The sequence below is a fragment of the Lagenorhynchus albirostris genome, chromosome 2 (genome assembly GCF_949774975.1).
Source record: "Lagenorhynchus albirostris chromosome 2, mLagAlb1.1, whole genome shotgun sequence".
NCBI classification, from domain to species: Eukaryota; Metazoa; Chordata; class Mammalia; order Artiodactyla; family Delphinidae; genus Lagenorhynchus; species Lagenorhynchus albirostris.
Window position 1 is genome coordinate 27,342,902 of NC_083096.1, and position 16,446 is coordinate 27,359,347.

General features: G+C 36.4%; 1 protein-coding gene across 1 annotated transcript in view; it reads left to right on the top strand.

Moving 5' to 3' along the window:
* The window catches only part of AKT3 (AKT serine/threonine kinase 3), a 393,469-nt gene that overhangs the window by 170,523 nt on the left and 206,500 nt on the right, over nucleotides 1–16,446 (top strand). The window contains exon 6 of the mRNA XM_060128626.1: nucleotides 4,890–5,001. Coding sequence (XP_059984609.1) covers nucleotides 4,890–5,001 — 112 coding nt within the window. The remainder of the gene's footprint in view (nucleotides 1–4,889; nucleotides 5,002–16,446) is intronic.

A 16,446-nucleotide genomic window follows, 5' to 3' on the forward strand; every position in this document is an offset into this window, starting at 1 on the left:
CAGATGGCCAGGAGGCACATGAAAAGATTCTCAACATCACTAAGTATTAGAGAAATGCAAATCAAAACTACAATGAGATACCACCTCACACCAGTCAGAATGTTCATCATTAAAAAGTCTACAAACAATAGATGCTGGAGAGGGTGTGGAGAAAAGGGAGCCCTCCTACCCTGATGGTGGGAACATAGATTGGTACAAGCACTATGGAGAACAGTATGGAGGTTTCTTTCAAAACTAAGAATAGAGCTACCATATGATCACTGATATGTGGAATCTAGAAAAAATGATACAAATGAACTTATTTACAAAACAGAAACACTCACAGACTTAGAGAATGAATTTATGGTTACCAGAGGGAATGGATGGGGTGGGGGTAGGGATAGATTGGGAGTTCAGGATTGACATGTACACAGTACTAAATTTAAAATAGATAACCAACAAAGACCTACTGTATAATACAGGGAACTCAGCTCAATATTCTGTAATAATCTAAGTGGGAAAAGAATTTGAAAAAGAATATATACTTATGTGTATAACTGAATCACTTTGCTGTACACCTGTAACTAACGCATCATTGTTAATCAACTGTACTCCAATATAAAATAAAAATTTTTTGAAAAAAGAAAAATATCATGGGATATGATATAATAAAACCTACCTACCTGACATTTTATCTAGGAATGCTTGCTTTATTTCTGCATATTAAATTGTTCCAGAAGTCATAGATAATCGTTTGGTTAATAGCTTTTTAGAATCTCTATCCAAAATTTCTACTTAAAAAAAAAATTGTCCTACCTTGAGTTAGGAATCTTTACATAATAAAAAGGAAAATATTCTTCTAAAGAAGTATTAGCCAGCCTATTTATTAACCCTGTCCCTTTTAAGAATTCTCTTCAAAATAAGTGTTTTCAGACATGCACCATGTTCTGAAAACTTTCATGGCATATTTTTCTTCATTTTAGAGAGAACTGTATGATATGTTCATGTTTCCATGTTATGACTAACATGAAAGAACCCAAAGTGCTTCTGTTTACTGGCTCAGCTATTTTAATATGGTAATTTAAAGTTTCAACTGTTTTGAGTTTGGATTCAGCTCTTTAATTATATCTGTTTATGCACAGCAGTAACCCCTGAGGCATTGTGGTAGATATTCTCTTCTGATGTTGACTCGACTGTCACTTGAATATTGTGGACTCCCTTTTGCTAGCCACTTCTCTCTTCTATAGTTTCAATCTAATGGGTATTATTTAGAAGTTGGATTGATTTACAGAGTATTTCATACTGAAGCCTGTAAACATATAGGTTTATTTCTATTCTTCATGTCCATAATTACATGTAACATTTTTGTTTAGCTAGAGGTTTCAGGAGGACCTGATTAAAACCTTTATACCATTAGTAGAATATTACTTTATAATTACACAGAATGATTAAAAATAGAGCTTAGTATATGCTGTAAGCCTGTACAGTTTCTTACTCATTTTTCTTACTTACTATGCCCAGAATCTGGTGCTTGGCCCATAATTGGCATTTCATATATGTTGTTGATTCATGAATACTTAGCATATTTAGTCAAAACAAGCATGGTGTGAATAACCACTTATGTCATTTTATTATTATTTTAATATTTTTCCAAAACAATTTTATTCATAAATACAAATATTTTATTCTTTTCTAAATGTTACTTTTTAGTAGTTTGCTTGGGAATGGTAATCACTTTTATTTTCCTTTTCATGAATTGCAGTAATTAATAACCACTTAGAATCTCATACATAGTATTTTTAAATAGCTTTTACATTTATAGCATTAAGAAGTTCTTTATAGCATTTAAACTTCATTTAGGTGTAGTGTTGAAAATATGCTTCTTTTAAAGTTTACTTTAATTCCTCATAGTGCTTTTAAAGATGAGAAAATCTTGGGGCTTAATGTACTTTGCCTTGGGTAATAATAGCTGATAGTGTGTGATAGAGGCTAGATTTGAATCTGGTATTCTAAAGTCTATTATCTTAATTATTTTGACATCACCACAATGGAAAACTTAAGTAAAGCTTAAATAGGTGAACCTTAGAGTGGGCATTCTTTCTTTCCTTTTCTGTTCTTCCTGTGTCCCTTTACTCCATGGTTCACTCTCGAGTATTTCTGTCAGGACTGTCCCTCTTTTTAAGTGTCTGTTCTCCATTCTTTACATTAAAAGCCAATTGGCAGGAATTACATGGTGCTCCAGTGGTTAGGACTCTGTGCTTCCACTGCAAGGGCTACGGGTTCGATGATCCCTGATTGGGGAACTAAGTTCCCACAAGGCACGTGGCAAGGCCAAAAATAAAACAAAAACAAAAAACACCAATGGGTCAATTACTCAATCATCAGGTATTTACTGTGTACCCTTATGTGCTGTCACTGCTGTAGGTGCTCTGAGGAAGAGTCGTACACATAATTCCTAACTTTTAAGTAATTCATCTAGCTAGGACATCAAATTAACATTGATTAAACATCTGCAAGACAGTATAGTGAACCATTGGCTGGAAGCTTGATAGGAATTTTATAAAGTAGGAAACAGGAAGGAACAATGGGCTTCAAAGAGAATCAGATTGAGTCTGTACCTTACAGGCAGAGTAAGTTGGGGGAAATTATGTGGTTCTTTATTGGTGTAAATTAGTATAATATCTTTGGTATTTTAAAACTTTTGTATTTCAAACAAAAAATATAAATTGGCATACTATATTTGATTTTTTTAGCATTCATGTTTCAGAAAGTGTGTAACGTTAAGTATTTAACTGTGAAACGATGGATTTTATGATCTGTCGATTCTATTACCTTTTCATTATTTTACATACCACCAAGTTCTCACTTCCCTCCTTACCCATTTTTAGTTCCTTAGTTGATTATCTAAACCACTCCCTTGTCTTGCATCCTGAATTCTGTTTCACTTTCTTGCATTTTCAAACTTACTTAGTTAAAATATAGCTTTGCTTAAATGCAATCCTTTGTATTCCCCATCTGCACCCATGTAACTGAAGTTATCTGGGGAAAAATATACAACCATTATCCCTGGTGGTACTTTAAATTCTTAATCATTAAATTCCGTTGGACCCTTAATGTTGTTTAGCAGTCATGGATGTTTCCCTAGTCTGTTTGCTCCTAGAAGGCTATTATATATCTTCTCTTTTCTCAGAGCCCAAGTGCATCCTCTTCCAAACTTATTCTTAAGGATGGCTTTACATGCTAATTCCTTGGAAAAGTAGAAGCAATGAGCAAATAATTTCTACCAGCTCTGGGCTCCTTTACCCTATCTTCTCTCCTGTTGCATCACTAAATTCTCTATACTCCTGATTATAGCCAGCCCTCTACTTGTTTAGTGAATCCTATCCCTTTTTGACTATATAAGAAAGTTGCTCCAGAAATTTTCTCCTCTTTCCTGTATCATCAAAATTACCTTCTTGTTGGATTATTACTGTCAGAATTCACTCACTTGGAAAATGCTTATTGAGTGCTATATGTTAGTTCTCAGTGCTAACAATATATTAGTAGAGCTTATATTCTAGTTGAAGAAACAGTAAATAAAGAAGATATTAAGTTAGTCATCTCATATGCACAAAGATGAAAACATGCTATGGGAAATAAACAGTAAAGCAGGTAAGAGGAGTTGGGGTGTCCTGGGTAAAGGATGCAGATTTCATTACTGAGTGGCATGGTTGAGGTAGGCTTCAATGTGAAGATTAGAATTGATTTAAGACTTGAAGGAGGTGAGGAGTTAACTGTGGGGTTGTGTGAGGGGAAGAATACCTGGCAGAAGGCACAACTAGACAAAAGCCCCTAAAGAGAGAGAGTGCAGTGCATTTCCTCAACAACACTGTCTGTTGCAGTGTCAGCAGACAGCCCTATCCTATTTTCTCTTGTTGTCCAATACCAGATATCCTTTGGAGTGTAGCTCAGGTGTACACCTAATAATAGCAGCTAACATTTATTGACAACTTACTCTGTGTCACACACCATGCTAAGTACTACAATTATGTATTATTAATCCCTACATCAATTTTCTGATGTAGGTACTCTTACTGCTTCCCATTTAATACTTGAAGACCAGAGAAATTAATTGACTTGTCTAAGCTTGCATCGTTAATGGTAGGAAAAAAAGTTGAATCCAGGCACAGTAGTGTTGAAATCCATACTTTTAGCCACTATGCTATGTTCCTTTTCTTTGAAGTCTTCCTAGATATAGATAATTGCTGACAGAATTTATCACTTCTGACTGACTGGCTCTAGGTACTATAGATTACTAAGAGTTTTAGGGGGTGCATACTGTCAAAGGCTTATAATCTAGGTAGGGATAAGGATACCTTCTTAAAAATGATAAATAGTAATATAAGATACTCTATGCTAAGTGAAAAATGAGGGGTACAATAATAAATAATGAGAATGTAGAGTGGAGAATGTAGTGAGAATGTTATGAGAATATAGCTTGGGGAATTGTCAGTCTAGGACCAGGTCGTTATAAAAAGCTTCTTGGAAGGAGTAGAATTTGATCTGGACTTGAAGGACAGGTATTCTTTTGGCTGTTGGGGATTACATATGGTTAGGGGTAAAATAAATGGAAAACATTCCAAATAGTAGTATTAGCTGGATCAAAGGTATAGATAGAGGAAAGAGCAAGATGTATTTAAGGAAAGTTTAATAGTCCAATTTGGCTGGTTAATAGAGCATGTGACCAGAATGGGTGATGGATTGGAAAGGAATACTGAAATTAGGTTATGAACAAACAGCCTTGAGTGGAGATCCATAGAAATCGGTAAGGTTGCAGTGGTTTGTTTAGAATAGAACTCTGTACTTCTCAACTGTTTACTTCTTGGTTTAAGTATAAGTATATTCAAAGAGACATTTTATTTTATTTCTAGAATGCCAGTTAATGAAAACAGAACGACCAAAGCCAAACACATTTATTATCAGATGTCTCCAGTGGACCACTGTTATAGAGAGAACATTTCATGTAGACACTCCAGAGGAAAGGTAAGAAACTCATTTTTTCCATTTTGTGAAAAAGTGACAGTCAAAAGGTGTATATGTATCTGACTTGACCATTTGTAAATATCTGTAAATATACTTGTAAAATGCTATAGTCCCCTAATTATTCTGTTTCTGGTATAACAGATAAATGACAGGCTTACAAAAATACTAAATCAAAACCTCTAGAAGTGCTATAAGATGTACTTTTTAACAGAAAATAGAGCATTTAAAAGTTAAAATGTAAATTAAAGAGGACATTTTAATCACCAAGCTACCTTTTAAAAATTATGTAATTGATTGTGTTCATATTTGGAATTCTAAGGCTGGTGATGGCAAAAGGTTTCAAGTAGTGTGCCATTATGCAAGTGACTTCCTGGAGTCACTTGTCTCAGTTATGCTGAGAAGGATTCTGAGATTGGGTCTAAGCTCAGTGAGGAAAAAAAAAATCGGGCTTGATTGGCATTGACTATCATCACTGCTAAAGAGGCGGGGTGGCAAAATGTTAGTAACTAGCACACCAACTTCATCAGGCCCACATTTCATCCTCCTGATCTACTATCCTCCAATTCTGTCTTAATACCTTTTATCTGGTGGCTCTGATACTGAGTTAGGTCCAACAACCACAAAATCACTTTTCTACACGTTATCATATATGATCCAAATCAGAAACTTTGTGAAGTTAAATGTTATTAGTCTTATTTTCCAAATGAATAAATTAGGTCCTAAGAGACTTGTCTAAGATTGAAAACAAAAACAACCTCTTCCCCAAATGTAGTAAATAGTAAAGTATTATTTTAATAATACTCTTTTCATCAATAAATAGTAAACAGTAATGTATGATTAATTACTTCAGGAAATATAGAAAAGAAGAAAAATAGAAAAAAATGAAAATTTACTCAGAATTCTAATTCTACAACCAGAGTTAGGGACTGATAATATTTTCTTTTATATTCTTCCAGTCTTACTCTGTGCAGATGTATTTAGGTCTTTGGTATACATAAAATTTGGTATGTCCTCCCTCCCCACACACCCTTGTCTTCCCTGGCCATTTCTATGTGCTGGATCCTCAGTTTGCTTATGTCTCCACCCATAACCATTGTTGGGCTAGTTACCATGTATCTTTCAGATCAGAGCTTAAAATGTCACATTTCCTACAAAACATTCTCTGACTCTTATAGAAGAGGGAGGACTCCCTTGCTATATACTTAGTTATCTCCTTGTATCCTTTGTATCAAGTATATCTCCACTGTAATCTTTGTTTGCCTTTCTCACTTGACTGTAAGATTCTTGACTAGCAAGTATCATATCTTCCTTGCTCATTATTTTATATTTAGCACGCAGTCCAAGGTCTGACATAGTATTTGTTAACTGGCTAAATGAACAGAACTTTTCCCATGTCAGTATATAGTCTTTGAAAATATTATTCTTAGTGGGTTTATAACATCCCATTGAAACATTACTTTTTTCATTTATGTTGGCAAAGTTAGACTTAAGCCATATCTTAATAATTATTACTAGTTTTTCAAAATAGTCTCAGCTTTTTTAGTACATTCTTTAAAAGTTTTGATTAAAAAACATAACATGAAATCTACATAACAAATTTTTAAGTTATGGTATAGTATTATGAGCTATATGCACATTACTGTAGAGCAGATCTCTATATCTTTTTCATCTTGCATGGCTGAACCTCCATACCACTGAATAACAACTCCCCATTTCCCTTTCCCACCCCTGTCAACCACCATTCTACTTTCTGCTTCTATGAGTTTGACTACCTCACCTTATAGATACCTCATATAAGTGGAAGCATACAATATTTGTCTTTCTGTGATTGTTTCATTTCCCTTAGCATAACGTCCATGTTGTAGCATATGACAGGATTTCCTTCTTTTTTTTAAGATTATAATGTTCCATTATATGTTTATACCATATTTTCTTTATCCATTCAACCATCAATGAACATTTAGGTTGTTTCCATCACTTAGCTATTTTGAATAATACTGCAGTGAACAGGGGAGTACAAATATCTCTTCGAGATCCTGATTTCAATTCTTTGGGATAAATACCTGGAAGTGGATTGCTGGATCTTAGGGTAGTTTTATTTTTAAATTTTTTAATTAAAAAAATTTTTTAATTGAAGTATAATTGATTTACAGTGTTGTGTTAGTTTCAGGTATACAGCAAAGTGATTCAGTTATACATATAAATCTATTTTTTTTCAGATTCATTTCCCTTATAGGTTATTATAAAATATTGAGTGTAGTTCCCTGTGCTATACAGTAGGTCCTTGTTGGTTATGTATTTTACATATAGTAGTTTGTACCTGTTAATCCCAAACTCCTGTGTTAATTAATCTTTTGAGGAGCTTCCATAGTATTTTCCATAGTGGCTGCGCCATTTTATATTCCCATCAGCAGTGCACAAGGGTTCCAATTTCTCCACATTCTCACAGTCTTATAGAGGCCATTCTGACAGGTGTGACATGATGTCTCATGTGGTTTTGACTTGCATTCCCATGTTGATTAATGATGTTGAGCATCTTTTCATATAACTGTGATCATTTGTATATCTTCTTTGAAGAAATAACTATTCAAGTCTTTTGGCCATTTTAAAAAGCAGGTTATTTGTTTATAGTAATCTCTTATAATCCTTTTTATTTCTGTAGTATCAGTTTTTTTTTTTTTTTTTTTTTTTTTTGGAACGCGGGCCTCTCACTGTTGCGGCCCCTCCCGTTGTGGAGCACAGGCTCTGGACGCGCAGGCTCAGCGGCTCACGGGCCCTGCGCTCCGCGGCATGTGGGATCTTCCTGGACCGGGGCACGAACCTGTGTCCCCTGCATCGGCAGGCGGACTCTCAACCACTGCGCCACCAGGGAAGCCCCGTAGTATCAGTTTTAATGTCTCTTCTTCCACTTCTGATTTTATTTGAGTCTTCTCTCCTTTTTTTCTTAGTTTAGCTAAAGCTTTGTCAATTTTGTTGATCTTTTCAGGAACCCAACTGTTACTTTCATTGAATATTTCTATTCTCTATTTTGTGTGTTTCTGGTCTAATGTTTATTATTTTCTTCCTTCTGCTAACTGTAGGCTTAGTGTGTATGTATAAAGTTAGGTTGCTTATTTGAGGTCTTTGCTCTTTTTTAATGTAGACATTTATAGCCAAAAAACTTCCATCTTAGTACCACTTTTGCTGCAACCCTTAAGTTTTGGTATATGGTATTTTTGTTTTCATTTGTCTCAAGATTTTTTTTATTTCTCTTGATTTCTTCTTGAATTCATTGGTTGTTCAGTAGTATGTAATATGCACATATTTGCAGATTTTCCACTTTTCTTTCTGGTATTGATTTCTAGTTCTATCTCACTGTGGTCAAAAAAAAAGATACTTGGTATGATTTCAGTCTTCTTAACTTTGTTAAGACTTTTTTATGACCAAACATGTTATCTATCTTGGAGAGTGTGCACTTAAGAAGAATGTTTATTTTGCTGCTGTTGGGTGGAATGTTCTGTATATGTCTGTTAGAGCACTTTGATCTATATAGCATTGTTCAAGTTCTGTTTCCACATTGATCTTATGTCTGGATATTCTATCTGTTATTAAAAGAGGGGTTTTGAAATCTCCTATTATTGTAATGCTGTCACTTCTCCAGTTTTGTTAGTGTTTGTTTCATATATTGCTGTCTTGTTGAGTTCACACATATTTATAATTGTTATATCTCCCTGGTGAATTGACCATCTTATCGTTATATAATGTCACTCTTTGTCTCTTGTGACAGTTTTTGATATAAAGTCTATTTTGTCTGGTGAAAGTATGGTTACCCCTGCTCTATTTTGTTTATCATTTTTTAATATCTTCTTCCATTCTTGTACTTTAACCTATGTATGTCCTAATATCTAAATTGAGTATCTTTAGCATATCATGGGATCTTTGTTTATTCATTCAGCCACTCTGTATCTTTTTATTGAGTTAAATCCATTTACCTTTTTAAGGTAATTACTGATGGGGATTTGCCATTTTTTTAATTGTTTTCTGTTTGACTTATTTCGTTTTTTTTTTTTTTTTGGTGCCTCTTTTCCTCTCCTGTCATCTTCCTTTGTGTTTCATTGATGTTTTTGTATTAACATGCTTTGATTTCTTTCTCATTTTCTCTTGTGTATTTCTTATAGGTATTTTCTTTGTAGTTACCTTAGAGCTGATATAAAATATCTTAAAGTTATAACAATCTATTTTAAAATGTTAATTACTTAACTTCAGTTGCATACAGACCTCTACTCTTTTACTTAAATCCTCATACTTTATGTTCTTGGTGTCATAATCACATCTTTTTATATTGAGTATCCATTAACATGTTTCTATATTTATAGTTTTTTAAATACTATTTTTTTTTCTTTTTTTGCGGTATGCGGGCCTCTCACTGCTATGACCTCTCCCGTTGCGGAGCACAGGCTCCGGACGCGCAGGCTCAGTGGCCATGGCTCACGGGCCCAGCCGCTCCGCGGCATGTGGGATCTTCCCGGACCAGGTCATGAACCCGTGTCCCCTGCATCGGCAGGCGGACTCTCAACCACTGCACCACCAGGGAAGCCCAGTTTTTTAAATACTTTTGTCTTTTAACTTCTGTACGAGAATTAAGTGACTTACATACCATTGTTACAGTATTCCAGTGTTATGTATTTTAAATATCTTTTTGTGTTTCTGTCTAGTGTCCTTTTGTTTCAATTTGAAGGACTCCCTTCAGCATTTCTTGTAAGGCAGGTCTAGTAGTGATGAACACCCTCAGCTTTTGTTTACCTGGGAAGGTCTTTATTTCTCCTTTATTTTTGAAGGAGAAAGTTTTGACAATTATTTATTCTTGGTTGGCAGTTTTTGCCTTTAAACACTTTAAATATATCATTTCACTGTCTTCAGACCTGCAATGTTTCTGCTGAGAAATTCACTGATAGTCTTATGGAGACTCCCTTGTAGGTGATGAGTAGCTTTTCTCTTGCTTCTTTAAAGATTCTCTCTTTGTGTTTGACTTTTGACAATTTCATTATAATGTGTCTTAGTGTAGACTTTTTTTTTGGTTCATCCTAGTTGAATCTTCATGTCCCCTTCCTTTCACATATTTGGGAAGTTTTCAGCTATTATTTTTCCAAATAAGCTTTCTGCCCCCTTTTCCCATTCTTCTCCTTCTGGGACTCCCGTAATGCATTTAATGGTCCATTTGATGGTACCTCATATGTCCCTTAGGCTTTCTTCACTCCTTTTCATTCTTCTTTCTCGTTGCTCCTTTACCTGGATAGTTTCAAATGACATGTTTTTGAGTTTGCTGATTCTTTCTTCTACTTGATCATGACTGCTGTTGATTGAACCTGTCTGTTTAATTTTTCAATTCAGTTATTGTATTCTTAACCTTCAATTTAAAAATATATATTCTCTCTCTGGTGATATTCTCATATTGTTCAAGTATCATTGTACTGAGGTCATTGAGCATCTCTCTTACAGTTATTTTGAATTCTTTGTGAGATCATTGATATACCTCTTTGTCTGTAGGGTCTGTTTCTAGAGAATTATTTAATTCTCTTAATTGGGTCATGTTTCCCTGTTTCTTCATTTGTCTTGTAAGTTTGTGTTGGGATCTGCACACTTGTAAAAACAGCCACCTCTCCCATCTTTAGAAATTGGCTTGGTGCAAGGAAAGATTCTACAGATTCCAGCTACAGATTCTAGTGAACTCTTCAGCATTGTCTGTGGATGTGACTTCTCTGGATTAGTGCATGTAAATCTCCAGTTAGAAAGACTTGCGGGTTTCTTTTTTCAGGAGCTCATAATCTCTTACTCCTTCTAGTGCTTGTCTCCAGTACTGCAGATTCTCTGGAGCCACTGCAAGTCCCCTAGCTCTGTTTTGTTCTCAGCACTACCTAGGCTTCTAGATTATGCCAGGTCCCATCAGTGCTCCAAGTCAGATGAGACAGAACCCAGTCCCATGGGCAGTTCCCAAAAAATCAGACTATTGGATGCACACTGAACTCTTCTCTTTATCCCCTGAGGGAGAGGCTGCTTACTTGGGATACAGGAGCCTCTTAACTGATTTTTGGATTTCTCACAAAGGAAATTAATCTATGTATTGTTATTGAGCCAGTGTCTCTTTGGGGGGAAGGAGGATCTAGGGCTTCCTAGTCTGCCATTTTTCTGATGTCTCCAGTGCATTCTTCAGGTTATTTTTTTAAGGTCTAAAGAAAATCTTTATTAGTATTTTATTTTATTATTATTTTTTTTTCTGTACGCGGGCCTCTCACTGTTGTGGCCTCTCCCGTTGTGGAGCACAGGCTCTGGACGCGCAGGCTCAGTGGCCATGGCCCACGGTCCTAGCTGCTCCGCGGCATGTGGGATCTTCCCAGACTGGGGCACGAACCCGTGTCCCCTGCATCGATAGGCGGACCCTCAACCACTGCGCCACCAGGGAAGCCCTTTATTAGTATTTTAAATGAACTGCCTTAAACTTATAAATTAATTTGGAAAACATTGATACATTTATAATATTTAGCATTACACTAGAGTACATGCTGTTTATATTTACTTAAATACTTTGGTAGAGTTTTCTCTCTATTTGAAACAGCAAGCTAATTTGTAGCTATTTCATATTTTTATTGCTTTTGTGATTAGGATGTTTGTCATTATTTTTTCTTATTTCTTGTGTCTAGAAAGAAAGCTGTTGGTTTCTGTTTATTATGTAACTCAAAACATTTATTCTTTTGTTGACATAGCATCTTCAGGTAACACCAGTTTTGTCTCTTCCTTTCTGATCATATTGTCTATTATTTCTCTGTGTTTCTAAGCAATATTTAATAATTTTCATGACAGCAGATATACTTTTTTCTCCAATTTTAATAAATGCACTTCAAAATATTCACTGTTAAATATGATTTTTTTAATATACTTTATTATGTCATACAGGAACACTGACATTATGAAACAAGTCATTTCCTTTTCTTATAACTAATCACTTTGTCACCACCATGCCCCACTACACTCACACCCCCAATTGCATGTTCACACATACATGCCCCTTGTGTTATAGCTATATTTATTTACCTGTAGTTTACCAAATACTAATAGTGAGTTCTCACATCACCTGGGGCTCTTTCTGGCTTTTTTTGCCCCTATGATAGGAATACCTTCCTTTGTCTGTCTGTTCCTCACATTCTCTTCCTGTACCAACTCATTGTACATTTCCATTTATAAATCACCTTTTTCTTTTGATCCCCATCCCAAACTTTCCATTGTTTTTCTTAGACACCACTGTACTCAATACATACTTGTTATATTTTACCTGTAACACCTTGTGATACTTATTCACAATACCAATAGGCTTCCCCTATCACTGTAAGTTCTCCCTACTCCATGCCTTATTTGAGCTTTAGCAGCACTCATATATTAGATATTTTAATTAAATACTTGTTTCACATAAATGATTAGCTTATGAAAATTGTTTAGTTTTTGTATAAGTGATATATACTTTAAGATGAATACGTTTTCATAGGGGTCTCTGTTCTGTGTTCTAAATTGACTGCATTTTCCAACATTACATAAGAATTAGAAAATTGGATACCTTCTTTCAGTTAGTGAAATACTTGGGCCCAATATTCTTTTATATATATATATACACACACACACACACACACACACACACACACACACACACACACACACACACAAACACACACACACACATCTGTGTTGTTCACTTATGGTGAATTAGGTAATTTTGGTTAGTAGTCCACCTAAGAACTTACTAGAAAAGCTGGACAGAATTTTCACAAAAAGGGTTGGGGGGAGGTGACATCCAAGAGCCAATAAGGATGTGAAGAATTATGGGTCAAAACACTCTGGAAGAAAGAAACCCAGAAAAGTGAGCCCACTCTTTCTCTAGGGGTATCTGCCAATTCTAGAAGACATGTCTGAGATGTTAAGATTTGGAGTAACTGTCAGATCTGTGAATCAAATTTTGGAATCCGGGGCCTACCAAAAGGAGACATGGTAAATGACTATATTTTAGGTTGGCTCTCTAAAGGACTATACCCTAGAATAAAATGTAAACTGGATTTAGACTTACCTTTTAAGGATTGAAGTCTAGCATTAAATTATCTCATTCCTTAAATTTGGTTAACATAATCCCCTTTTGCGAGTCTCCTACAAGCCTGCTAAAAGCAAATCTCTAAAAGAAGATTATATCTTATTAGGCCTCAAACTATTTCCTTTTCATGTACATTGTTCAATACTCATTAAAAAAAGCAAGTATAGGGCTTCCCTGGTGGCGCAGTGGTTGGGAGTCCGCCTGCCGATGCGGGGGGCGCGGGTTCGTGCCCCGGTCCGGGAGGATCCCACATGCCGCGGAGCGGCTGGGCCCGTGAGCCATGGCTGCTGGGCCTGCGTGTCTGGAGCCTGTGCTCCGCGGCGGGAGAGGCCACAACAGTGAGAAGCCCGCGTACCGCAAAAAAAAAAAAAAAAAAAGAAAAAAGAAAAAAAGCAAGTATACAAATATTCAAGACAGTGTGGCCAAAACCACAAAAACAAAATAGACAACAGAGTCAGATTCATAGGGGCTCCAGATAATGGAGTTGTCAGGCAGATTAAAATAAATATGTATTAGTATGTTCAAGGAAATAAAAGTTAAGGCTGAGAAATTCAGCATAGAGCTAGAAATTATAAAATAATGAATAAAATGAGAATGATAACATTAAAAAATAAGATATTTAAAGTTCTTAGTGTTAGTGGGAGGTTTTAGTAATAAATTTGGCCTAGCATTAGGGAAAGTTAGTGAACTCAAAGATATGGTTCTAATAATATCCAGTTGAAAAATGAAAAGATAGAAGGATAGAAAATAAAGATAAATAAGAGCCAAATGTAAGATAAAGGGAATGCAGTGAGATGGGCTTACATAACACACATTTGGAGCCTCAAAAAATAAGAGTGAAAGAATGGGGCAGAAAGTATTTGAAGAGATAATGGCTGAAAACTTTATAAAATGTCTAAAAAGATATCAAATCACTTATTCAAGAAGTCCTATAAATCTTATGGAGAAAAAATAGAAGGAAAACCCACCTACTTTTGTTAGACTTTTGAAAACAAAAAGTGGGAAAATCAACAAAGCACATAGAGATAAAAGACACTTTGCCTTCAGAGGAGCAACAATGAGATCAAGAGGTAAGAGATCAACAGAAACCACTGACATGGAATGTATAGAATGGAATGATAGAGTTAATGTGCTGAAGGAAAATAAGTGCTAATGACCTAAAATATATTCCAGAAATAAAAGTAAAATGAAAATATTTCAGTTGAATATTTTAATAATTTCAGTCAAATATTGATAACAATTTAAGAGGTATGGCCAACATGGTGGAGAAGGGAGACGTTGAGCTCTATTCCTCCCACAGGCACATCAGAATTGCAACTGTTTACAGATGAGAACAACCTGAAGACTAGCAGGAGAGATTTTTCAAAACTAAAGATATAAAAATGGGTAGGAGGAGTGGAGACAGTTGCAGAGGTTCTCCCCAAAGGGTGAGAGGTCTAAGCCTTACATCACACTCCCCAGCACAGGGATCCTGCACCAGGAAGAGGAGCACCCAGAATATCTGGCTTTGAAAGTGAGCAAGACTCACATATGGGAGAGCTGGAGGACTGTAGGAAACAGACTTGCTCTTAAAGGGCTCATGTAAAATCTCCAATGCAGAGGCCACAGAGGCAGTAATTTGAAGAGAGCCTGAGTCAGACCCACTTGCTTGATGACCTTGAGCCTCCCAGAGAGGCAGAAGGCAACTATGACTCCCCCTAGGGATATAGATGCTGGCAGCAGCCATTTTGGAGAGCTCCTTCTACCAAAAGGACACTGGTGCTGGTAAGCAGCATTTTGAAGTTTTCCCTCTAGATTATCAGCACTGGTAGCTTGCCCACCCATCAGCCAGGAAGCACCAGCATGGAACCCAACAGGTTCTGGCTCTGCCTACCAGCCCCAGGGCCCCACACACCAGTGGGTCTGGATCAGCCTTGGGAGCCCTCAGGCACCACAGTCAACCTACTAGCAGGCCAGTAGCATCACTGGGACCTCCCAGAACCCACAAACAGCTGGCTTGGGACATGACCTAGCTATCCCACCAACCGGGTAGCACCCAAATACCCTGGGCCCTGAAGCTGGTGACCCCAGAACCTGGCCTTGACCAGCAGAAGATAAGAACTAGCCTCAGCACCTCCTGGACCATGAAGCCAGCTGTACTGGGACCCAGCCCCACCCACTAGTAGGCTGGCAGCCTCCACATGTCAGGGCCTGTTATCCAACCAACTTGGGGGTCAACACCCCCTACCACTGTGCCTATGGTGGTCAGCCCTGCCACAAGAGAAGGGCCCATACAGCCCACATGGAGGCACCATATAGCTCTGGTGACCAGAGGGAGGTGTGCTGCTAAGCCCCATATGATGATTCCTACATAAGTCCATTTCTCTAAACTGGGAAATGTAACCAACCTACCTAATACATAGAAATAAAAACAGAGAATTATGCAAAGTGAGATAGCAGAGAAATATGTTCCAAACAAAGGAACAAGATAAAACCCCAGAAGAACTAAGTGAAGTAGAGGAAAGCAATTTACTGGATAAAGAGTCCAAGGTAATGATCATAAAGATGCTCAACATACTCAGGAGAAGAAAGGATGAACACAGTGAGAAGTTTAACAAAGAGTTAGAAAATGTAAAGAACAACCAGAGAAAACTGAAGAATACAATAGCTGAAATAAAAATACACTAGAAGGAATCAATAGTAGATTAGATGATAGATGGAAAGATCAGTGAACTGGAAGACAGAGAGTAGTGGAAATCACACAAGATGAACTGAAAAAAGAAAAAGGAATTTTAAAAAATAAAGTTAGTTTAAGAGACCTGGGGACAACATCAGACATACTAACATTCACATTATAAGAGATCCCGGAAGGAGAAGAGAGAGAGAGAGGAGAGAACTTATTTGAATAAATAATAGCTAAAAACTTCTTTAACCTGGAAAAGGAAACAGACATCTGGTCCAGGAGACATAGAGGCCAAAATAAAATGAACCTAAAGAGATTCATACCAATACATACTGTAATTAAAATGGCAAAATTTAAAGAAAGAGAATCTTGAAAGTAGCAAGGGAAAAGCAAGTAGTTATGTACAAGGGAACGTCCTTAAGACTATGAGCTGATTTTTCAGTAGAAACTTTTGCAGGCCTGAAGGGAGTGTCGTGATATATTTAAAGTGATGAAAGGAAAAAATCCTACAATCAAGAATGCTCTACCTAGCAATGCTGTCATTCAGATTTGATGGAGAGAGAAATAGTTTTATAGACAAAATCTAGAAGAGTTGAGCAGCACCAAACCAGTTATACAAGAAATGTTAAAGGGACTTCCCTGACTGGGATATAAAAGACCACAACTAGAAAAT